A 26,541-nucleotide genomic window follows, 5' to 3' on the forward strand; every position below is an offset into this window, starting at 1 on the left:
ATATTTGGTGAGTCTTGTGTTACATCCTGATGTTCTGGCTCTTAAAACTAAAAATAATCTTCATGTCTTTCTGTCTTTCTGTCTGTCTGTCTGTCTGCCGTTCTATCTATCTATCTATCTATCTATCTATCTATCTATCTATCTATCTATCTATCTATCTATCTATCTATCTATCTATCTATCTAGAATTGTTTAGATTGTTTGTTTGTTTTTTTCTGTTGAAACGGGAATACATTTTCCAGAGTATCAGAGAAATCACGTGCCAAGCTTTTTTTAATTACAGTATTCTCCCCTTTGCATCAATATTTTTAGCAGTCTATTTTATATCTTTTTTTCCTGTTCCTCTTTCTGTTGGATTGGTTCATTGTGTCTTTGTTTTTATTCTGAGAAATCAGACTTATTCCAGCCAGCTGAGGATTCGCCCTTACTGATTAACGTCATTGCTCTTAAAATAATTTATCATACAGTGTGAAACAATACACATTAAAAACTCCCTTAAAGACACATGACATAAACACAAAAGAGCATTTAATGAAACTGTGCTGCAAATTTTAAATAAATTCATCTAAGTAGAAATTCTTGTGGGCTTGATATTTGCTGTAAAACTAAGATTTCAGAAAAAAAGTACATTTACAAACAAAAGCAACTGCTTTTTTTGTTTTGTTTTGTTTTTTGTTGTTTTGTTTTGTTGTTGTTTTGTTTTATTTGTTTTTTGTTGTTTTGTGTTTTTTGTTTTTGTTTTGTTGGTGTTTTGTTGTTGTTTTGTGTTTTGTGGTTTTTGTTTTGTGTTTTGTTTTGTTTTTTGTTCTTGTTTTGTTTTTGTTTGTTTTTTGTTTTTTTGTCCTTGTTTTGTTTTGTTTTGTTTTCAGAGCAACACATTTCTAGCTTGGCTTCCATGTGAGGTAAAAATAGACCAAGGCAACAATATACTGGAAGAGAGCACTTTATTTTAGTAAAGCGTAGGGGACGATCGGGAAATCAAGAAAAAAGAAAAAAGAAAACAAAAAAAGTTCAACCCTTCCGTGTAATGCTTTATTTGGCCAGAATGTGTCACCAAATGATGAGCTTCAGGTGTAGATTTCCAAAAAGAATAAAATATCCGGGAGTCTTGAAGATCATTACTGCTCCAAGTTCAAAAATTAAAATGAAACAAACGATTTCCAAAATCAGAACAAAATTCTGACAAATAAACATTAAAAATCAACAACAATAAAACTTATAAAGTGGTGCAGGACGAAGTTCTGACTATTTAAAGCTGTAAGCCAGTGGATCCCCTGGATATGATAGAAATGTAGATAAAGGTTTCGTGAAAATGAATTTCTGCTGTTTTTTCTTGCATCGTCGAGATTTCCAGATTTCAATGTTTTTCTGGGTTTGTTTGAGACATGCCTTTGACATCTAAAGATACCAGACTATCGGTTCACACATCGAATGAGTTTGGTTAGAATTATGTGATGAATGCATGACATTCTTCTACATTCTTCTTGACAAGCACACACACGACTTTGTGTTTCCAGAATTATTTAACGTGTGTTTAAATGAATAATAGTTTAGTTCAGAAAAACATCTGCAGCTCTGAGATTCTATATAAGGAAAATATGTCATTAGAACCGAGGAGCGCAGAAGGTCTTAAGTCAAATGATCTTACTGAAGTCATCGAAGAGGATTATTTATCTTTTCCACTCAAGTGTTCTTCGGGAGATGTACAGGCGCATACTGACTTTGTCAAATAAAACATTCACATTTTGTTCTTAAACAGGAAGCCACAGTGTTTTCATTTAGACACCATTTCACAATAGCAGTGGACGTCCAGGAAATACAGGAAATGGATCAGGGTTAAGCTATGTAGAAGTCAAATTTCAGAATTATTCCCTTATTCCCTTATAAGTACTATTTCACTTGGAGACCTTCTGTGATCATGTCGATTATTCAAACATTTATTATTTGACTTCATCAGATTAGATAAGTGTGTGAGTTATTATTCATAGTCTAATAACATGTTCAATATAAGACATACGCTCGGGTCCAAGAAACCACTCTGGAATTTAAACAGAAATTTTTGTCACATCTACATTACAGTACAGTGGAATCCTTTCTTTGGAGGTCTGGGTCTGAGCACCGGGTCAGTCACGATACAGCACCTCAGGAGCAGAGAGGGTTAAGGGCCTTGCTCAAGGGCCCAACTGTGGCAGCTTGGCAGTGCTGAGGCAAGAGCCCTAATCCTCCAATCAACAACCCAGAACCATAACTACTTGAGCCACCACTGTCCTCAAAATAATCAAGAAATACAGAGAAAGGTTTATACATTTGGAAAAAAAAAATTTATTATTAGGTTTTTATTAAAATTTGCAATAAATGTCTGTGCAGATTAAATTTTTTGCAGATTTTCCTGAACCTGATCTTTTCCAGTGAAGCACATGTGCATACGATCTAACCTGATCAGGATTGTCAGGTTTTACACACACACACACACACACACACACACACACAAAAAAAAACCACGAATGCTATGAACTTTAAATACGGTATGTAACGTAATGGAAAAACTTTCTACTAGGATTCAACCCGTGTAAACTGTAATGTTTATCTAAAAGTTAAATTAGAACAGAGTCTTAAAGTCCAAAATGTCTCATCTGGGTAAAACAAACACCACCTGCTTGGCTTCAAGTTAAGTATTTAGTTACTCCTTAATACTCCCAAATATCATCAAGATCAGACGTTCCTGAAATCCAAAAGTCAACGTTATTATTTAAAACTCCCCTAAAAAGGACCAACAAAGCGTTTTCCCGTAGCATGCAGTGGTTTCCTGTAACAAGCATCTGGCAAGAGAGCTCATACTTTCTACAATACGCTTCCCAGTGGTCTGTCTTGCATAAACATTAACATGTGTCTGGCTTCCTAAGATAACTAGGCACTTTTAATAATGCTGCATCATTCAGTCTTGTGTTGCACAACATGGACTTTCCACTACATCCTGGCCCGAAATTTCTTTGACAAAACTATTTTGTTAGGTTGTTGGTAGGTTTTGTTAGTTGTATTTTTGGGGTTTTCGGTTTTATACACAAAAGGACTGCAAAAAAAACTGACAACGTCTCCTGGAGCATGTGGTGCTTTTCTCGAGGGCTGATGTGTGTGCAGGCTTTCTTTGAAGCCGAACTGGAAGTTCATTAGAAATCCTTCTTTAAACACACACACACACACACACACACACACACACACACACACACACACGAACACGAACACACAGACAATTCCACTGACTTAATCAGTTCCTTTTGTTCTCCAATTAACAATCAAATGTACCTAATATTTGGCTGTAATAAAAAACCTACAGCCACATCAGCCCTCAGTATATGACATCACATGCTCCAGGAGGTGACTCTATCACCATCGTCAGGTTTACGGTGAGCCTGATATCCAACGACGAGAAGGCCTACCTGGAGAAGATAAAAAGCCTGGAGTATTAACGCCAAGAGAACTTACTTCTTTAACATCAGAGAGACAAAGGAGTGCAGCATGAAGCAGGAGAGAAGCTACAGCCGCTATGCATCATCAGGACCTCGACGGAGAGGTAGCGCATCACGTCATAATGTGTACGGTTGTGTATGTGACTCAAAGATTCAATTACAACATACATAAAAAGACAGGATTCAGGATCAGAAACAGGATTCGTTTCTTATGTTCCCTCCAACACACACACACACACACACACACACACACACACACACACACACACACACACACACACACACACACACACACACACACACACACACACACACATCCCTTCCAGAAATATCCTCCTATCCTCCCCAGATCAGCTTGTTTATGTCAACAGATGGTCGCAGAATCATTTCTAATTACAAAGAAAGATGAGGCAGGAAGAAAGCTAATTAACATCAAAGGCCAGGAAGGATAAAAGGTTTTTATCTGTCCGTCAAAAGGGTGGGTTAGTAAATGTGTGTAATAATAAAACAAGATTAAATCACGAAGATATATGCTTTTTTTTTAATAAATGAACAGAAATACAATAGACATACAATAGACCAGCAGGAAAAGTACAGACATACAGATCTAATAATTGTAATACATGCTACATTTGTGTTTAAAAAGTTCAATGATGCTCAAACAGTTCACATTTTAAAGTAAAGGTGTCACAGCGAATGTGTTCGAGCTAGAAAATACACCAGTCATGTTAATATACACACCTACACACTCGATGAATATAATCATCCAATCAGGTAACAGCAATATGGTGCAGAAAATCATGCAGAAGGTTTTCAGTGAACTTAGGAGTGTTGGTTGACTTCGATGTTTGTCAAGTGCTCTGTGTGTGTGTGTGTGTGTGTGTGTGTGTGTGTGTGTGTGTGTGTGTGTGTGTGTGTTTGTGACACCGGCCATGGCATGGTGCAAGTTTGAGCATTTCAGAAAGGAAATCGCAGAATTTTCATTCATAACAGTCTCTAGAGTTTAGGAAAAAAAACAACAGACGCAAGGTACAAACACTTTGTGGATGAGAGAAAGAGAGAGAGAGAGAGAGAGAGAGAGAGAAATAGACAGATTCACACTAACACCGGTGCAACCGGTTCACACTATAAGGAATGCTCCAGTTCATGCAGGTTCATAATAAATCTTTACAAACCAGTTGAGCAGAAAAGCATCTCAGAACGAACAACGTGTCCGATCTTGAGGCGAATGAGCTACAACAGAAGGAGATCACATCAGGATCCGGTTCTGTCCAGCCGAGAAAGATCTGATGCTGCACCAAAAAGTGATCCAGATTTATTTTTCTTTATCTGCATGATTTTATTATTGTTCCGCCACGTGACCGACTGATCGTATAACCGCGCGAACGAACGCTGGTCCGTGTGTTTAGTTTCACAGCGTACATAACATTTTATTTTGTCCTTTAATCCCAGAACTTTGTCACAGTTCAGTATGAAATTCCAATCTAATTTTAGTGTACACACAGAAACTGTAAACTGTTAGCATAGTATAGCGCTAACGGCGACAAAAAAAACAACAAATACGTATCGTAGACGACGTTAAGTGGAAAGCTTACGTTTGGATTAAAAACAAGATAGAAAAGTCATTTCACCAATCACAGTGTGGCTTTTTATATCTGCAGCCTAGAATATAGGATATCTATTCAATGCCCTCTGTATTTTTATCCATAATTCACCAGTAACAAGCTCCAACCGATCATAACTTCATTTCTCGAAGTTTAATAACCGACTCGATCGAGATCGCGACACTCATGACATGCCTGACCCATCTTAATGCTATCTTCATATTAGGAAAATGCGGCATGTACGCTTGTACGCACAGGCTCGGCTAAAGGCTCAGACGAAGGAAACGCTACATCGGCTTCACAGTGTATTGGCGTATTTAGTGTGTTCGTACACGCGGCCGCTTCTTCTACGACGGCGGCAGCGGCGCTGTTTGATTAACGTTTGATGGAAAAGATTATAGTATCGGTGTGATTTATGACTCACAGATGATGCCTATTTACAGCAGTCTTTTGTATATTTTTTTTTTTTCCCTCAGGATGTCTCAGGTTTGTTCTCTGCCAGGATCTCTGTCCTCACACCAGTTTGTCATTTTGTGCATCGTTGCACATCATTAGCGGTTTTGAGTCTTTAATGTCCTGCTTCTCACTCGCGGCGAGTCTCTTCATCTTTTCCGATTGCTTTCGCCCGATAGACTCCGTCCTCTTCAGAACCAAAAAGGAGAGAAAGAAAAAGACCAGACCTCCAAACACGAAAATGGTCTGAAGTCCAAGATATCTGAAATAGAATTTTTTTAAAAAAAAGGAAAAAAGAATTTTGTTTTATTCCAAAAAAATGTTTTTCTCTGAAAACGGCTGAAGACACGTTATAAGCACGGAGAGGATGAACAAACCTACCTTTGTTTGAAATAATCCATGTTGTAGTAACGACAGGAAGTGTTTCTGTTGCACTTTCTGCCCCACTGAATACAGGTGGAATCAATGGCGCTTCCATACAGAACAGGTGCTGGGAGAAACGCTGGAGGTGAAACAAATTCAACGTTAGTAAGACTCAAAGTTAATTGATTATTCTATACTCGACTTACGCATTAACAATTTCATTCGCAAAAAATACAATTTTCATTAATAAGTAAAAAAACAGTCAAACGTAATTAATATTTCTATTAGAACAGATTATATTTCTATATCTATATAATTCTATATATATATCTACTCGCGTAGGCTTTGTGTGATATTGTTTAACGGGAAAATAAACACATAAAAGTCTTTGGTAAAATCGTGTCAAAAAATCAAAAAATGTGGGATAAAATTCGTGAGCAAGACAAAAAGTCATCAAAAAAAATCTTAAATTTAAAATTCTGGTGTAAAAATCGCACAATCGTATAAAATCACATCACACAGGAAATTGATTAATTGGGGCTTTTTGAAGAAAAAAAGATCTTTGGAAAATCAATCAGAGCTGAAAATAAAGAATTGTGTAAAAATCATATATAAAATGTTTGAAATCTTTGAAATAAACATAAATCGGTTTGTTTTATTGTGTCAGAACACAATTTTACTTTACAGCCGAGTTTTCATTTCTGGAAAGAAGCAAAAAATTGAGTTGCTTCAGAATAAGACATGCCTGAGCTTGAAATGTTAAATATACTTTAAGGTCAAAATCTCACCGAGAAAAAACATAGATAACGATCTAAAAAAATATTAGATAACGTATCAGTTCGTTAGATAACTTCTTTTGTTCACTTGCAAAATGGTTTCTTTTAATGAATCGATATCTCCGAGTCGATCTCATGCCGTTCTTTATGTCCTGAATGTCACCGGGTTTAACTGGTTTTCTAAATCACTGACAAACCTTCATGACGTTCTATTATAACAAAACAAGATCTTCATCACTGAACCAAGACTGTGCTTTAGTTAAGATCTTAGCAGCTATGGACTGTTCCCATTACAGAGGTTTGTGTTACTAACCCAGAACTCTGAAGAGCATGAACTGGATTCCCAGGGCGAAGGATTTGTCTTCTGGAGTCACGGTCCTGTGTGAAAGTGAAGACACACAAAAACGTATGAGGAAAACGAACCTTATGAGACCGCATGACATCCACAAGACCGCATGACATCCACAAGACATCCTGTTTTACATCCTAATTTTTATCCTAGAAGAAAAAGTAGTATGAAAAAAAAAGTAACAGAATTCCAGCATGAGTAACCTTCTGAAAGTTCTCCAGCCGTTTCCCCCGATCACGTGTCTGTGCTATAGAAATATACACACGTTGGGATATTTCATATTTATTTTATAAAATTAATGAATATTGAATTTTAAAAAGAATTTTATGTCGTAACCTTAACATCTAAATGGCTTCATAATCGTTTTGTGTGTGTGTGTGTGTGTGGGGGGGGGTGTATATGTGAAAATCATGAAAAATTTGTCACGTGGAAGAGAATCGCGTAGAAGTCACGTGTGAAAATGCGTCGTGTATAGATCACGTGAAATGAAAGGAATCTCCTGGAAAAGCCGCGTTTGAAATGCGATCGAGATAAAAAATACATTTGAAAGAATCACACACAATAAAATATACTTTTAAAAAAAATCACGTGAAAAAATATATTTTTAAATGAATCACACGTGAATACATTTTTAAAAATTACACGTGAAAAGAACATAAAAAAAAATCACGAGAAAAATAGATTTAAAAAAAAAGTGAAAATGAAGTAACCGTGAAGAAGTTTTCAAAACTAAGAGAAAGCGTCGCTTTCACACGTCGATCATGTGATTGCTTTTATTTCTATGTAGCATTAGTTCCATTAAACCTCTCGCTGCCTTGTTTGTTTTCTCCTCCCGAATATAATCTCGAGTGTTAAACACAAATCACTTACAATAAAAGGTCTTTTCTTCTGGTATCTTTACTGCGGTTTTAAAGTAACCACATTTTAGTGCCGATGTCTGTCATCTCTGTAAATGGCGTGTGGTTTGGTGGCTAATCGCGGGCCTGCGTGAGCATGCTGAACTCACATGGAAAGATTAACGACGAACGTGTTTTTTGTTCTCCTTTTATATCAAGTTCACATGGAGGAACTTTCTAAAAGATACAAAATAAGCAAGCAGGGATTTTGTAGCCTAGTGGTTAAGGTGGTGGGCTACCAATGGGAAGGGTGTGGGTTTGAATGCCAGGTCGACTAATATGTCAGCGCCGGGCCCCTGCGCAAGGTCCTTAAACCCGTAATTGCTCAGTTGTAAAAAAAAAAGAAAAAAGAGTGAGAGAGAAAACGTAAGTCGTCTGAATACGGACGTAAATGTAAACATACGGTTAATGGAGCAACAGCTAGAACATTGGAGTAAATCTTTATCTAAACACTTTTGTCCTGTTCCATGATTTTTCTTCATTTAGACAGAAATCTGTTGCAATTTTTTTTTTGCTGTAGTTGCCAAAAATGCTTTCAGCTGCAGACACCAAAGCTTCAGCACAGTAAGTGAAAGCAGAGTAAAACATGTTGTAATTAAAGATCCTCTCCTGAGGCAAGAACTGACATGAAGCTTTCACTGTACTGTAGGTCAAAAGCCAACACCGCGGGTACTACAGTACAAGCACTCGCTCTTCTCTACAGCTCGTCTTCCTCAGCCTTTAATTATGTGATGAAATCTAACGTACTCTATCACTCTGTGGGTTTATGGGATCGTTAGGGATTAACCGTAACGTCTCTTCCTTTCCATAAGCCTATACTTATACGAGCGTTATTATTATTATTATTATTATTATTTCATAGATCCTGACAAACTGCTCTTTGATCTATTTGAGTTTTTTTGCTGAGGGGGAATATAATAAAGGGGGCATAATAAATCAAAACGTGACATGGCAGGGAACAAAAAAAAAATAATAATAATAATAATAAGCACGATATGAGTACCTGAGAATCATCATAAACGACGGCGTCTGAGAGACAGAGGCTAGGAAGCACGTGAGCGAGGAGAAAACCATGAAAGGGATGAGGAGGTGGGAGCAGCCGTTCCCACAACTTCGTGGTACGGCGTGACCCTGAGAACCTTCCGGACCCACGCAAGCACAGTCTGTGTAGTTCTGTAAGAGAAAACAAAGAGCCGATGATGATGATGATGATGAAGAAGAAGAACACGTTAGAGGCATGGAATAACGAGCATGTCTGCTGAATCGCCAAGACAACAAGTCACACTTGGCCTACAGGGCTTATGAGAGTTTGATAAACATAATGATGAGTAAGATGATGAGTAGGTATGAGTATAATGATGAGTAAGACTCGGTTCGATCGAGCGTCAGTCGGACCGGTCCGACCTGACGGGAAGTTTTTATGGTAACTCAAACAAACACTATTTATGACCGTGGTGAGCAGAAAAGCATCTCATCGGATATGGTAGCCTAGCGGTTAAGGTGTTGGGCTACCAAACGGAAAGTGACGTGACATACGGCTAAGTACGGTGACCCATACTCAGAATTCGTTCTCTGCATTTAACCCATCCAAAGTGCACACACACACCGTGAACACACACCCGGAGCAGTGGGGAGCCATTTATGCTGAGGCGCCCGGGGAGCAGTTGGGGGGGATTCGGTGCCTTGCTCAAGGGCACCTCAGTCGTGGTATTGCCGGCCCGAGACTCGAACCCACAACCTTATGGTTACGAGTCAGACTCTCTAACCATTAGGCCACGACTTGCCCTGAAGGTTGAGAGTTCGATTCCTACGTGAACCAAGCTGCCACTGCTGGGCCCCTAAGCAAGGCCGTTAACCCTCAATTGCTCAGTTGTATATGTAAATGTAAGTTGCTCTGGATATAAGGGCGTCTGCTAACTGCTGTAAATGTAAATCTCATGAAGAACAACAAAAATGTCAAAGCTCCATCTCAGGTTCCTCTCCGGTCAGTCAACAGGAACCGAGCACGTTTTCTTATTTTAAACAAATGTCTAAATAATTGCTGGAGTTTTGGTTGGAATGTGAGGGAGGATGATATGTGATACTCAAACACGCTCCAGCTCAGAAGGTTTTAATTGTTCTCCACTCACTCAGTGCTTCTCCTGAACAATATACAACACTGGAACTGTTCCAAACTCACAACAATCGCTTTTTGTGTTTTGAGTGAAAAAAAAAAAAAGGCTTGCAAAAAACACGTGCACTCCATCATCAGATCAGGAGTTCGATTCGGGTCGTGCTGCCTGAGTGGGCGGGGCATACGTTCGATCACCTGTCAATCGCATCAACACCAGCCAATCAGAGGAGGTTCAGCAAACTTAAGAATATATAAATATACTTGTATTCATTTTAACATTGAAAACACTTCCGTATAATAAAAAGGGACAGATTTAGTGAGTCGGTTTAGAATGTAGTGGATGATGACAAATCCGAACTTCCGGAAAAAAAAAACCTGTGCAGAAATGAGAGAGTGGAACAAAGCCAGGGGTTTGAACTTCATACACAGTCCTGGTGAAGTCAACAAGGAAGGAAACAATTAGTGAGAAAACAATTATCCTGTAAACATTTCCAAATATGGATTAAATCTTAGTCGGTCCACAAAAAAAAGGGAAGATGATGATCCTTTCAGAACGTCTCAGATTCATACTGGGTTCGTTTTGGAAGTTTATTCAGACCGGGATTGAGTCGAAGCAGCAAAACCTCCTGCGTATTAAGTCTTGCGTCATCGAGTCGACTGTTAAAAAGAAAAAAATAAGTTGACGGTGATTGTGCAGACTTACCAGCGGTGTCTCGTTTCTTGTTTTGCAGCCAGCGTGGCAAGGAGTGAGGAACTCCACGCCATCGGAGCCGCACACGGGGTTAAAAGCCTCGTCAGAGCACGAACAAGACAAACTGCAATTCCTGTAGGTTCTGAAGTGGCACAAAAACAGTAAGCAATATTTAAGTAATGCACAAACACACACCAAAAAAAAAATGTACTGCACAACTCTGTACTAAGTTCTGTTCTGTTCTCATGTGGCTTTTAGAACAGTTTCATATAAAACATCATGCTGTGAGAAATTTTTGGTTAAATCACAGAAATCAGAAGCATTTTATATCTCTGTGAAACTATACATTATACACTTGCCCTGCAGCGGTGTTATAGTTCACGCCGGCAACGTTCTGCGTCGGACAGCCGAGGAAGAGAAGTGGCAGGGCGAAGAACATCGCTAACAGCACGGCGCTGCTGCACAGGATCGCCGAAGCTTTAACGGACAGATTGAGCCGGCGCAGGATCATACCTCCGGCCATGATGCCCAACATGGCTGATGGGATACTCAATCCACCTGAAAGAATACAGATACGTTACGATTCCACATCAGTCTAGCGGTGTACGTGAAGATTAGCGCTAGTCCGAGCCTTGCTATATCACCAAGAGCAAAATAGCTTTTATTAACAATTACAAAAAAAAAAATAAAAACATACAAAGACAATATAATATCACTCATAATAATTGTCAAAAACACAATAACTTCATAAACACAAAGCGATCTGGAAATCTAACTGACCGAAACAGAAGCAAACAAACAACAAACACTTCAATAACTCTGAGATAAACAAAAATGGCACCCGTCTCGCAACAACCTCCAAAACAAAGCAACCCAATAAGCGACTATTAAGGTAACAAATCTGTTCGATAGGGGGAACACGGTGGCTTAGTGGTTAGCATGTTCGAATCACACCTCCAGGGTGGATGGTTCTACCTTGTGTGTGTGGAGTTTGCATGTTCTCCCCGTGCCTCTGGGGTTTCCTTCGGGTACTCCGGTTTCCTCCCCCGGTCCAAAGACATGCATGGTAGGTTGATTGGCATCTCTGGAAAATTGTCCGTAGTGTGTGTGTGTGTGTGAGTGAATGAGAGTGTGTGTGTGCCCTGAGATGGGTTGGCACTCCGTCCAGGGTGTATCCTGCCTCGATGCCCGATGACGCCTGAGATAGGCACAGGCTCCCCGTGCGACTGGTAACATTAATAGCTAACGTGTTCGAAGCGGCTCTGGAGAAAGCTCTTGAGAGAAATCTGAAGACAATCAACTCGCAGTTCCGAGAAGGTGAGTAGGAGAAGTCCGAAAAGAAACAGAGAGAGAAGTAAAAGAACACACAGAGACTAAACCAAACTCTACTGACAGCAGATGAAAGTACGAATACGTAACTAGATGGAACTGGTTTTCTTCCAACAAGAACTCTGTACATTCTTTGGTTCTTTGGTTAAGCGAAAAACCCAAAACGGTTTATTTTCTTTAACAAAGAAGCCTTTGTGTGAGACTTTTCATCTGGACCGGGTTTTGGGGGAAAAAACGACTAAACGAAACGACTTCATACTCCGTTGCGGTCGCTTCAAATAATCCATTACAAACTACTGGATGTAAATTCTGTACATGAACTCCACTCATATCAATTCATTTCAGGAGAATTTAAATACAGGATATTTATATTCAGGACGTCAATTTATCATTAATGAGAAATCCAAAGATGACGTGAGGAGGAAAAACTCCCTCACCTCAAAGCCAAAAAAACACAAAGAAACCTGGAGAGGAAGCAGAATTAAAGGGTGACTGCATGCTTATCACACCGGATACTGCGATTATAAATAGTTTCCTTTCTTTCGCTGTCTGTTATGTAACCAGGAAACTTATTCTAGTTTAAACGTGATGTCTTTTGGTATCAGTTGAAGTCCTAAAGCCATCTTCTTGGTTTCTAATTGAATCCGTCCGCAGTAACGTCATGGACCTTTAAATGGTTTAGAACAGAAGCCTTTTATTTTTATCACATCTACATCACAGCACAGTGAAATTCTTTCTTCGCATTTCCCAACTTTGGAGGTTGGGGTCGAAGCACACGGTCAGACATGATACAGCACCACTGCAACAGAGAGAGGTAAGGGCCTTGCTCAAGGGCCCGACAGTGATAGCTTGGCAGTGCTGAGGCTCGAACCCCAATCAACAACCCAGAGCCTTAAGCGCTTGATGCACCACTGCTTCTCATCTGGGTTGTGTGAGGTGGGATGATGATGGGGACTCCAACTAGAAGTAGCAGAAGGATGAGGGATGATGTCCTTATGATGAAGGACGTGTAGGACGGGGGATGATGTCCTTACGATGAAGGACGTGGAGGACGGGGGATGATGTCCTTATGATGAAGGACGTAAAAGACAGGGGATGATGTCCTTATGATGTCCTTATGATGAAGGACGTGGAGGAAGGGGGAATGATGTCCTTATGATGAAGGACGTGGAGGAAGGGGGAATGAGGTCCTTATGATGAAGGACGTGGAGGACGGGGGATGATGTCCTTATGAAGAAGGACGTGGAGGACAGGGAATGATGTCCTTATGATGAAGGACATGGAGGACAGGGGATGATGTCCTTATGAAGAAGGACGTGAAGGATAGGGAATGATGCCCTTATGATGAAGGACGTGGAGGACAGGGGATGATGTCCTTATGAAGGACGTTGAGGACAGGGAATGATGTCCTTATGATGAAGGACGTGGAGGAAGGGGGAATGAGGTCCTTATGATGAAGGACGTGGAGGACGGGGAATGATGTCCTTATGAAGAAGGACGTGGAGGACAGGGAATGATGTCCTTATGATGAAGGACGTGGAGGACAGGGAATGATGTCCTTATGATGAAGGACGTGGAGGATAGGGGATGATGTCCTTACGAAGAAGGACGTGAAGGATAGGGAATGATGCCCTTATGATGAAGGACGTGGAGGACAGGGGATGATGTCCTTATGAAGGACGTTGAGGACGGGAGATAATGTTCGTATGACGAAAGACGTGGAATGATGTCCTTATGATGAAGGACATGGAGGACAGGGGATGTGGTAACCTAGTGGTTAAGATGTTGGACTTCCAAATTAAAGGTTGCAAGTTCGATTCCCAGGTCCGAGCGATCCCTGCTGGGCCCCTGAGCAAGGCCCTTAACCCTCAATTGTTCAGTTGTATAAAAATGAGATAATATGGATGAAGGTGTCTGCTAAATGCCATAAATGTAAATAAAGTCCACAAAAGAAGACGTTTCTATTTAACACTCTTACCGATCATCATGTTGGAGAAGGCCGCCGTTTGAGAGAACTGTCTCTCGATGTATTTAGGCATGAAGGTAGCAAGTCCAGCGACCATAGCTGCTAGATTCACCTGCGCCAACACCACCAGAAGGTAAATAGGGTTCCTCAGGGTTCTCAGCATGATGTGTGGGAATTCTGTCAGAGAAAACCAGAAACATTGACGTTAACATTCTTTAACACTTAATGCTAAACCTGAACATGTGAGATGGAAGCATGAGACCGTTCTTAATGAACACCAAACGTGGCCCATGTGACGATGTATAAAAGCAGCAGTTGTCTCTCATCCTGAAAGTGACGATGACACTCGATAAGAAACACGTGTAAGGAGCGAAAATAACACAACTATAAATTAGGTGCTGTTTGAAAACTGTCACAACCGGTGTTAATGAACGCTGATTAGTAATCTGTGATACAACCGGTGTTAATGAACGCTGATTAGTAATCAGTGATACAACCGGTGTTAATGAACGCTGATTAGTAATCAGTGATACAACGGTGTTAATGAACGCTGATTAGTAATCAGTGATACAACCGGTGTTAATGAACGCTGATTAGTAATCAGTGATACAACCGGTGTTAATGAACGCTGATTAGTAATTAGTGATACAAAAGGTGTTAATGAACGCTGATTAGTCATCAGTGATACATCCGGTGTTAATGAACGCTGATTAGTAATCAGTAATACAACCGGTGTTAATGAACGCTGATTAGTCATTAGTGAAACATCCGGTGTTAATGAACGCTGATTAGTAATCAGTGATATAACCGGTGTTAATGAACGCTGATTAGTAATCAGTGATACAACGGTGTTAATGAACGCTGATTAGTAATCAGTGATACAACCGGTGTTAATGAACGCTGATTAGTAATCAGTGATACAACCGGTGTTAATGAACGCTGATTAGTAATTAGTGATACAACCGGTGTTAATGAACGCTGATTAGTAATCAGTGATACAACGGTGTTAATGAACGCTGATTAGTAATCAGTGATACAACCGGTGTTAATGAACGCTGATTAGTAATCAGTGATACAACCGGTGTTAATGAACGCTGATTAGTAATCAGTGATACAACCGGTGTTAATGAACGCTGATTAGTAATCAGTGATACAACCGGTGTTAATGAACGCTGATTAGTAATCAGTGATACAACCGGTGTTAATGAACGCTGATTAGTAATCAGTGATACAACGGTGTTAATGAACGCTGATTAGTAATCAGTGATACAACCGGTGTTAATGAACGCTGATTAGTAATCAGTGATACAACCGGTGTTAATGAATGCTGATTAGTAATCAGTGATACAACCGGTGTTAATGAATGCTGATTAGTAATCAGTGATACAACCGGTGTTAATGAATGCTGATTAGTAATTAGTGATACAACCGGTGTTAATGAATGCTGATTAGTAATCAGTGATACAACCGGTGTTAATGAATGCTGATTAGTAATTAGTGATACAACCGGTGTTAATGAACGCTGATTAGTAATCAGTGATACAACCGGTGTTAATGAACGCTGATTAGTAATCTGTGATACAACCGGTGTTAATGAACGCTGATTAGTAATCAGTGATACAACGGTGTAAATGAACGCTGATTAGTAATTAGTGATACAACCGGTGTTAATGAACGCTGATTAGTAATTAGTGATACAACCGGTGTTAATGAACGCTGATTAGTCATTAGTGATACATCCGGTGTTAATGAACGCTGATTAGTAATCAGTAATACAACCGGTGTTAATGAACGCTGAACATCGGTAACTTTTGATATTAGTTTTTGTATTTGTTCTGTGTAATTATTTTTATGCTGTACGTGTGGAATACAAACTTGTTTTTCACGACACTGAAGTAAACATTCTTATCTTAATCTGTGTGTGTGTGTGTGTGTGTGTGTGTGTGTGTGTGTGTGTGTGTGTGTGTGTGTGTGTGTGTGTTTCTGTGCTTTATACCCAGCTCAGAACTAACACAGCATTCTCAACCTTACACTCAGACTCACTTTTGAGAAACTGGAGAAGTGAGAGTTCATGTGTCGAGTCTGATCCAGCTTCCTGCTTCTCTTTTTGCTTTTCTGCTTCACACTCTGTTGTGGCTGCAGCAGATTCCTGAAAATAAGATAAGAAAAAAGATTTATACACATACACATTATTTAAAAAAAGAAAAGGAAGCCCTTTTTATGATGTATTGTTATTTTATACTCGTGGTCTGTCTTGGCTCCCATCCAGCGCCAGCTCTTGACCCACTATCACACTGATACTTGACTCTTGACTAATAAAAATGTAATAGTATAAAAAAAAAGTTCATAGTTGACAACATAATGTCCTTTTGTGTACAGTCTGGCTTGTTGCTGAGGCTTTATATAACAAACTTTTCCAAGACATTAAAAAAACAAACAACTTTTTCTTCTTCTTTTTTGGTCAAAACGTAAGTATTCGCTTCACACGTATTCCTAACGTACAGATAATATCAACTCAATACTCCGCTTTCTATCTCGTGACATTTGAAATATTTCAGAAACAGTTCTCAACATCATAAACACATCTAAACACGTCTGCGCGTGTGTTGCAGTTCACCCTTTTGACCACTAGGGCAACACTAATTTCATCTATGTATACTGCGACATGTGCAATTGCATAACACCTGAACAAAAGCTTATATTTAATAAAAGCAACATCTAAGTCTTGATTAACATTTTTTCCAAGTGTTTTTATTCTTTTTCTAATTCTAAATACTGATGTCATGAGATTTTGAGATGTGCTAGGGGTCTGAGATTCTACTGGGAACTTTGTTCAGTAACAAGGATTAACAGAAAACCCACAGAGCGAAGGTTTTAATATGTAAACGCTCTGTTATAAAGAGAACTGGGATCACACAAACCTCCCATGGCATGAAGGAGACAGTTAAGAGAAGGAGAAATCCCTGAATGTGCACACACATTAATTATTAATTATTATTATTACAGTTACTGATTATTAAATTCCGGTTTATGGTGCGACGGTTTCGTTGCATGGGAACTGAGCGTGATATTCGATCATGAGAAGGACTTGGCAAAACCTGATGTTTGTACAGTCTGATATATCTCAGATTTCCTTTTAAACTTTCACTTCTGTGCTGTGTGTGTGTGTGTGTGTGTGTGTGTGTGTGTGTGTGTGTGTGTGTGTGTGTGTGTGTGTGTGTGTGTGTGTGAGAACCATCCGGGCTTATATAACAATCAAGATCTTTCTTCACGTCGAACGTTTGGATGCCATGGACAGCCGCCAAGACAAAATCCAACCTCACAGCTGCAGTTAGCATAACAGACTAAAAACAAGGGATGGGTCATTAAATCTATATCTTCTTCATAACTACCGTGGGATCGTTTACATCACTGACAATATGACACGTTGCATTCGTACGAGTTTCTTTTTCTCAAATTAGGCATAGACGTACCGCAGGAATGAAGAAAGAGCTGTGCGAAGTGCGTGACATGGCAGACATACCTCTGTTATCATGCTTCTCGGAAAAAATAGGTACGGCAGGGAGGTAAGGAAGAGCAAGGTGCCGGCTAGAAGGAAACCCAGCCACCAAGCTCCGACCCAACGTGGATCCGTTCTGTCCAATTTGATTTCCCCTAAGCACAGACGGAAAATTTTTTAGCATGTCTCTTGAGTCTCATGGCTCAAGATAAGCAGTAACGATGCAGATGGTCAGGAGCTTTTAGAGCTGAATTATTATTCTGGCTTTTGGTTGCGTTTCATTTCCTGATTAGAATCGATCACAGATTGAACAGATGCAGAAATTCGTCCGTTTTGTGTCCTCGGGAAACCGCTGAGAAATTAAACTTGAAGTAAAAGAATGGATAAGGTGGTTAAAAGGAAGTAGGTGGAATTAGAGGTCAAACAGTTGCTACTAAAAATCTCATGATTATAAACATGAACAGTGACTAAAACTTTACAACATCAAAACATCATCATCATCATCATCTCTGTAAATATGTTCATTGAATCCACAAATAATGCTACACCATTTGATCATTTCTGAATTAATCCAGTATAAAATTGTCCTGTAAAAAAAACTAATATTTATCATTTAGCTCGTATTCAGCTGCTGGAATCGATGCTAGACAAACCCGGCATTGGCAAAGAAATCCAGCTGTTTTTTTTATATTTCCTTTTAATACGAGTGTAAGTATTTTCCGCTGTGTGCATGCATGCCTAAGGTCGAAGTACTAAGGTTCTGTGTCTTTTGTTTTGCGAATGGAGGCGTAAGATATGCAAACGAACGCAGATCGTAAGCTCTGGAACGCGTCAGAATTTTTTTGTGTAGTAAGTTCTATGCACAGGTCCTACAGGACCTTGTGCCTCAGTTAAGTGTTTGAATGGTGGTCGGGTGTCTCTCGTAACTCTTAAACACTTTAGGAAAACTTTAGCAGAACTACTTTCCTTGTTGCAGCATGCCCTTTGTGCACATCAGGTTTTATGGAAGACTTACGAAATCATTCTAGAGATAACACACATGTGGAAGTGTGAAGGAAGTGTTTGCTTTGCTCTGGGTGTTTTTACCATGACGAGGAGATAAGTCTATGCATGTGTGTGTATGTGTGTGTGTGTGTGTGTGTGTGTGTGTGTGTGTGTGTGTGTGTGTGTGTGTGTTTGTGTGTGTATGTGTGTGTGTGTGTGTGTTAAGATTTTTCTCTCACCAGGAGACATTGTGTTGAAATCAACATAAAAGCGGAGCAGGAGCGACCCCAACAAGTAACCCAGCGCTGGTCCGATGACGGTTAACGCAAATAAAATTCCTGTAGGAAAAGAAGACATGTTGAACAGAGTGTTTGCTGATCTGAAAACACTGCTGAATGACACATTAACATTATGCTTATCCGTTGTAATCTATTGTCTCGACCACATGTGAGCTGTAACAAAAGTTTTTTTTATGCAGAGGGTGTCGTCGCTCTTACCGAGATAGAACGGCGAATTCTTTTTATCTGCGTAGTCATCGATGTAGGAAATCCCAAAAGGTTGGATAGGAACTGAACCAATCCCCAGCAGCAACTGACCCAAGAGCAAGATAGGAAACACGGCATTGTTGGCATCACTATGGACTTCTGAACATATCTGGTTAGAGGATGCTGCCTGGAGATTGCTCGCTGCTTGGCAAAGCCCAGTAACGTTCTCGTTGCCAGCTGCTGATAAAACAAAAAATAAAATTTAATACGGTTTCGGAATTCCTCTTCCTACAGCAGCACAATATTCACTGACGTCCGTACTTACAGTTTACGTCATCCGTGTACTTATATTTCTCACTGAAAAAGTGTGGCAACGCTATCAGAAACGCCGCCATGCTTGCGAGGATCGCTCCGATCCCGATACACCTGGGTCTGTGTACTCGGCTTCCGAAAAAGCTCACGAACACGATAAGGACCGTGTTTCCAACCTGCAGAGAAAACCACGCATGTGTAACGTCAGCGAATCATCAGACCGAAAACAAAAGTGAGACGTTTCTGGCTACGTAAGACTCGGTTGTCCGTCTCTGATACACGTGCTCTCAATAAACGAACTCGTCTGCGACGTTAAGAGCCAAATTGGGTCGATATATCGATCTCTCGTTAGACGACTTTCTTGATTTCACCCTCAAAACTTCGATAAAACTGATTTCACATGCCACACAGGGATTAGTCATATCTCGATGACACATCGTGAAAATGAAATCATTCCTGAGGTGACTGATTCAACCCTCCGTCACAGATGTCTATTACTTCTGCTTTAGTAAAACATGTGGCACGACTCATAGGCCAAAAATTTCGATGGAAACGTCCCAAGGAATTGGAAACCACCACGAGGTTTCGGGAGAAATACAAGAGAACAAAAAAGATCATTCGATTCATATTCTTTCTAAAAAGAAACGTGTTCATTATAATACGGTTAGAGCCAGAGCCTGGGAAGTCTTGAGATCCATCACACGGCACTGAACATACACGCTCGCACACTGCCAACACAACTTGGGGCAATTTAGAGTCAAAGACAACGAACAGTGTTGAGAAGCTGCTTCTTCAGAGAGCTGATCATCTCACGGCATCCTGTATAATCTGTGCAGAACAAACCTGACGTTTTACACAGCACACACTTTATTTAAAAAAAAAAAGGAGCTTCTTCAGCACTCTATCTAAATCCTTGGGGTTCTATATATGTTACTTAGTTTAGTTACTTTATGTTACTTTAGATTAGTTTTACGTGGGGACACGGAGTAATGCAATTTTACCTCAGGACGTCTGTAATATTAATTGGCCAATTCGCACGGGACAAGTCATCTCAGTAAAACTAGCAGAAGTGGGAGGGGTAACTCGCTTTACGCACCACAGTAACCTCCTTGTCGTCATGTGCGTATGACGTCGCTTCCTGTTATCACGTGCGTGAACAGACAACATGGCGCTTCAATGCTTGTAAAACGCTCCAAAAACTACTTTTAAACAGAAAATGACGGAATTTTACCGTACATATTTACAGCGGGTCTTTTAGGACGGGATCAGTATTACCTGAGGTCATTTTTCCGGACCATTTTACAGAAGGTAAAAGTCGCATAATCTTTACTGACATTAGCACTATTCGGACTGGATTAGTTCTACGTGGGGACGTGGGGGTAAAGTAATTATTACCAGAGCTTCTCGGTGATTTTAGTCCCGTCCGAATGCGCCAGACGCTACAGACGTCCTGAGGTAAAATTGCATCACTCCACGTCCCCACGTAAAACTAATCCTGTCCGAATAGGGCTATTGTCCGTAATGATTACCGAGATGGCACATTCGGACGGGACTAAAATCACTGAGAAGCTCTGGTAATAATTACTTTACCCCCCACGTCCCCACGTAGAACTAATCCTGTCCGAATAGGGCTATTGTCCATAAGGATTACCGAGATGGTACATTCGGACGGGACTAAAATCACTGAGAAGCTCTGGTAATAATTACTTTACCCCCCACGTCTCCACATAGAACTAATCCTGTCCGAATAGGGCTATTGTCCATAATGATTACCGAGATGGTACATTCGGACGGGACTAAAATCACTGAGAAGCTCTGGTAATAATTACTTTACCCCCCACGTCTCCACATAGAACTAATCCTGTCCGAATAGGGCTATTGTCCGTAATGATTACTGAGATGGCACATTCGGACAGGACTAAGATCACATAGAAGCTCTGGTAATAATTACTTTACCCCCATGTTCCCACATAAAACTAATTCTGTCCGAATAGGGCTATTGTCCGTAATGATTACCGAGATGGCACATTCGGACGGGACTGAAATCACTGAGAAGCTCTGGTAATAATTACTTTACCCCCCACATCCCCACGTAAAACTAATCCTGTCCGAATAGGGCTTTAGTAGAACCCTCAGAAAGCGATGACACTTTCGTGTGGAAATTTCTTTTTCTAAAATTCAGGTGAAAGTTGAAATCACGAAGGTGTCATTATTTTATCGGATTATTAATAAATAGTAAATAAATAAAGACAAACTCTACACTAAGAAAGATACGTTTTGGTGTTATTAATACTATAGACTTTAACTTTAACCATCTAACTTAAAGCCAAAGAACCCGATCCTTCTATATAAAGACCCATTTTGCGGTTCTTCGTATGAAGTGAGCTCTAGAACCGGTGTAGTGAGTATTTTACAAAGCAGGACATGTTTTCAGCTGTTTAAATTATGTAACAATGGGCAAATAAGTCACATCTTGACGTGGATGCAAACGCATCCCACCGATAAAGTGAATATTTTCACCTGCACTGACTCGCCAACAATAGGATAAAGGTGTGCATGTTTTGACAGGAAATGAAGGACATCGTCTTTTATACGTATTCGTTCTTCCACAATAAGCACTTTATACTGGTGACGGTTAAATCTGAAGCCTGGCGTAGATTTCAAGTCTCTTCTTAAAACGTATCTTTTTACTGTTGCGTATGATCATAGGTAAGCTCACTGGTAGAACCTTAGTCTATTATCTGTTGTTGTGTATTTGTATTTTATTATATGCTTAAATTCTGTACAGCACTTTGGCCAAGAGCTGTTGGTTTTAAATGTGCTCTATAAATAAAGTTGACTTGACTAACTGGGGAAAGGAGGTGAGAATACATCCTGGATGAGAAACCAAGTCGAATTCAATGAACGCACTAAAGATTTAAAGACGCTCAGAGAAGCTGAAGAAACCCACAGTTGGAGAACATCTCAGACTTCTTACGTATAACAAAATGTACCTCGTTAAAAGAGGCCAGCACTCCAGATTTCTGACTGGACAGGCCATATCTTCTCTCGATTGTAGATATGGAGCCCTTCAGATATCCAGACACCAGCAGTTGCGCAAGTTGAAGCATTCCATGGCACAGCACAAAGAACTGAGAGAAGAAGAAAAAAGTGAGAGAGAGACAGAGAGAGAGAGAGAGAGAGAGAGAGAGAGAGAGAGAGAGAGAGAGAGAGTGAGAGAGAGAGTTGCTGGTTTAAATCATCAGTATAAACCATGTCCTTTTAAAACTCTGAACAGTGCGTCGTATAAATAAAACTAGAACTGTCCTCGTAATGACATGACACGCTCTTTACCCCGTTTTTTGAAGCCGTTTTATAGAATGTGTGAAGAGAACGAGCTTAAAGTCAGAGTTTAGATGTTTGACCCATTGTAAAAAAAAAAGAACAATATGAGGAAGCGCAGAGAAAGTCAGGAAAGAGCAAAAGCCCTGCTGACTTATCTGCAGAGCTCCAAAGTCAACAAAGGATAGTTGTAAATATTTAAAACACATGTTGTAGAATCTGTAATAGAAATCCATTGCAAGCGTTTACAACACGTGCGGATAATAATCTACTTATTAAAAATAAATAAATACATAGATAGATAGATAGATAGATAGATAGATAGATAGATAGATAGATAGATAGATAGATAGATAGATAGATAGATAGATAGATAGATAGATAGATAGATAGCAAAATTCGCTTTATCGACGTACGAAAACTCAATTTATACGTTTATCTTATTATGCAATCTTTCACAGCAGAACTCAGGACACATCGGTGGACTAATATAAACTCCTTTTTCCCTCCATTTGATGACACGATGAGGAAAATCTGTGAGAATAAAATGACAAAAATAGATGAATAAACACCTTACCTTGATATTATTAAAGAGACCCATCGCTTCTCTTTCTCAGATCCCAGTTAAATGCAGCCTGAGAACAGAAAAGCATCATGAACCCTCAGGTCGTGTAGATTTATAGTTTAGACTAGTTTAAAAACTAAATATATATATATATATATATGTTGGTGTTTTCCAACGAACTTTAGAGTAGAACTGAAAGAAATGACATTTAAGGGGGGGGGGGGAAGAAAAAAAAAACCCCGAAAGAATTCTTCAGAACAATTCATTTTATTTATGTAATTGCTATTATTTATTTATTTGTATCATCTTACAAGCCTATTCAGGATAATGTGTAATGTGGCTAGACACGTGTGTGAATTGAAGCTAGCGTGACAATCATTTCCAGCTCTATTCAGGGTGTGTTGCTGATATTTAATCCTATAGTAATTTATAATCTATTTGTGTTGATTCAGCTCGTTGTTTCATTTTTTTGGATTTGTGCCTTATTTATGATTCACAGACGTCCCTGATGACTAACAATAAGGACTTATACAAGCTCGGGCATGGGAATAGATACAACAACAATATGTTACACAATATTAATCACACGGTACATTTGACTTTGTTTCATGCTTGAATTCCACAGGATGCGTATTCATGTAGATCAGCGTCACTATTCAGCAAGTAAACAAAAAAAAACTGCAAAAAGTAATGGTACCCTAAAGATGCTCGCTCTTCACTCAGTGACTCAATGACGTTATTTGTATTCATGTAGATCAGCGTCACTATTCAGCAATTAAACAAAAAAAACTGCAAAAAGTAATGGCACCCTAAAGATGCTCGCTCTTCACTCAGTGACACAATGACGTTATGCGTATTCACGTAGATCAGCGTCACTATTCAGCAAATAAACAAAAAAAAAAAACTGCAAAAAGTAATGGCACCCTAAAGATGCTCGCTCTTCACTCAGTGACTCAATGACGTTATTCGTATTCATGTAGATCAGCGTCACTATTCAGCAAGTAAACAAAAAAAAACTGCAAAAAGTAATGGCACCCTAAAGATGCTCGCTCTTCACTCAGTGACTCAATGACGTTATGCGTATTCATGTAGATCAGCATCATGCAGCAAGTAAACAAAAAAATACTGCAAAAAGTAATGGCACCCTAAAGATGCTCGCTCTTCACTCAGTGACTCAATGACGTTATTCGTATTCATGTAGATCAGCGTCACTATTCAGCAAGTAAACAAAAAAAAACTGCAAAAAGTAATGGCACCCTAAAGATGCTCGCTCTACTCTGTGACACAATGACATTATGCGTATTCACGTAGATCAGCATCATGCAGCAAGTAAACAAAAAAATACTGCAAAAAGTAATGGCACCCTAAAGATGCTCGCTCTACTCTGTGACACAATGACATTATGCGTATTCACGTAGATCAGCGTCACTATTCAGCAAGTAAACAAAAAAAAAATACTGCAAAAAGTAATGGCACCCTAAAGATGCTTGTGGTATCAGTTTAAAATTAAGCCATTAACAATCATGGGTCCAATTAAATGTTTGATTGTTTTTTTAATTCTTGAGCAACTGTACTTGATTTGATTGATTTGATAATTGATTTTTTTGTTTGTTTTGTTGACACCTGAATATTATTTAGTCAATACAAATCTAAAGGGTTCCTTCTTTCATCTAATCAAAACAATGACTTTATGACATACTCCGCATCTAAACAAATTCATCTGTGCACAAAACAACTATGTTACTTTCTTATGCAATGCAACGTAGTTAACGCTATACATTCTCTCCAGATTTCCACGTGTTGTTGTTGTTTTGTTATTAATGTGGCCAAAATAAGATTTTGTTTCATTCATTCATTTTCTACCGCTTATCCGAACTACTCGGGTCACGGGGAGCCTGTTTGCGATGCAAATCACGCGCAGATTTTGTACGCGTTTGCGGAAATATACTTCAGTTGATGAAATAAAAAGCACGGATATCTTCTTTTATAATCTAAACTTACCACTGAAGACACGTGTGTAATTACTTTGTATTGTAATTGTACTCAAATTCGGCGTACGCGCGTGGTGATGACGTCAGACCACGCGCCTTGACTAAATCTGTATTAAATCGGAGGTCAATTTGATCAAGTTTGATAAATGTGTTATATTTATTAGTCATAAACATGCATGCAGAAATACTTCACTTCATAAGTTCAACACATATACCTTTTAAAAATAATGTAACTCAGTCATTCAACATATATTTACTTTATAAATATATATTTACTATTTTATTCTGATCATTATTTAAATAGGTACAGTCTTTTATCTTTATATATATATATATATATATATATATATATATATATATATATATATATATATATATATATATATAAACACACACACACACACACACACACACACACACACACACACACACACACTGTATACTGTATATATAATAAATCACACGTGTTTCAGGTTGCAGTTACAGCATGCTGCATTATGACGTATAGTAATCATGGCAAAAAATGGTATCATGTATCATGGCAAAAATGGTATAATAATTACCCAGGTCCCATTCTACACATTTACACTTTGTATCTCTGTTTAAAGAGTTTGTCATGTAGAGGTTTTAGTATATATATATATATCACTATATTTGGTGTGTGTGTATATATATATATATATATATATATATATATATATATATATATATATATATATATATATATATATATATATATATATATATATATATCACTTTAATAGTCAAAGAAACTATTACCTTTTTAATTTTTAATTGTTCTACACTGAAATCTAGATCTGTCAGGTTACCTGTGCAGGACTCCAGTACAACTATGCAGGCTACACATAAATTTAATTTCAAAAATAAATTTCAAGTCATATCTTTTCATAGGAAGGCTCTCACTTACTGTAGTGTTGCTGAGTTGAATGTGGTTAGTCCTGCTTTCACTTTAAGACAGCTTTCCTCCAGTTAAACTGGATCTCAGAAGGGCGGGCTTTGCTGTAGATTATCTGCAGAAAAGATTAGTATGGGGTTAATGTTCATACAAAATAAATATACAAGTTCAGGTATCTCTGTTTCAACTTTGCATTAGTTTTAAGTCATATTTGATGGTCAGGATAATCAGAATTTAAGGGATTGTTACAGAACAACAACAATTATTTAAAAAAAAAAAAAAAGCAATTGAACTAGAAGGGTGAAGACTTTAACTTTAATAACTTTTTAATGTAAGATTTAAGAATGTTACAGATTATTGACAGTATTGTGCAGAAGACTGCATACAGGCATACAACTCTGCTGAGATTATGTTACTGCTCCAGAGTAGGTTGTCTTAGGTTGTTTTATTGGTTTTGGTGT

At 38.9% G+C, this 26,541-nt stretch overlaps 1 protein-coding gene across 4 annotated transcripts; it reads right to left on the reverse strand.

The window, feature by feature from the left end:
• Window positions 1-3,994: 3,994 nt before the first annotated feature.
• slco2b1 (solute carrier organic anion transporter family, member 2B1) lies at window positions 3,995-26,541 on the reverse strand. 4 transcript variants are annotated; one of them, XM_027153414.2, is made up of 16 exons: window positions 26,467-26,541; window positions 26,093-26,195; window positions 23,186-23,243; window positions 22,281-22,418; window positions 19,301-19,463; window positions 18,988-19,215; window positions 18,730-18,828; window positions 17,531-17,661; window positions 16,051-16,156; window positions 14,020-14,184; window positions 11,072-11,270; window positions 10,725-10,854; window positions 8,912-9,081; window positions 6,977-7,041; window positions 5,906-6,026; window positions 3,995-5,786 (listed from the first exon to the last, which is right to left on the reverse strand). In XM_027153414.2, the coding sequence occupies exons 3-16, from the start codon at window positions 23,207-23,209 to the stop codon at window positions 5,585-5,587; spliced, it is 1,941 nt and encodes a 646-aa protein (XP_027009215.2). In that variant the 5' UTR covers window positions 23,210-23,243; window positions 26,093-26,195; window positions 26,467-26,541; the 3' UTR covers window positions 3,995-5,584. The 4 variants fall into 4 exon arrangements, with proteins under 4 accessions (XP_027009215.2, XP_047661571.1, XP_047661569.1 ...); XM_047805615.1 differs by having other exon boundaries at window positions 18,988-19,212; window positions 26,443-26,475; XM_047805613.1 differs by having other exon boundaries at window positions 26,443-26,473.

Source organism: Tachysurus fulvidraco, chromosome 21 (genome assembly GCF_022655615.1).
Source record: "Tachysurus fulvidraco isolate hzauxx_2018 chromosome 21, HZAU_PFXX_2.0, whole genome shotgun sequence".
NCBI lineage: Eukaryota > Metazoa > Chordata > Actinopteri > Siluriformes > Bagridae > Tachysurus > Tachysurus fulvidraco.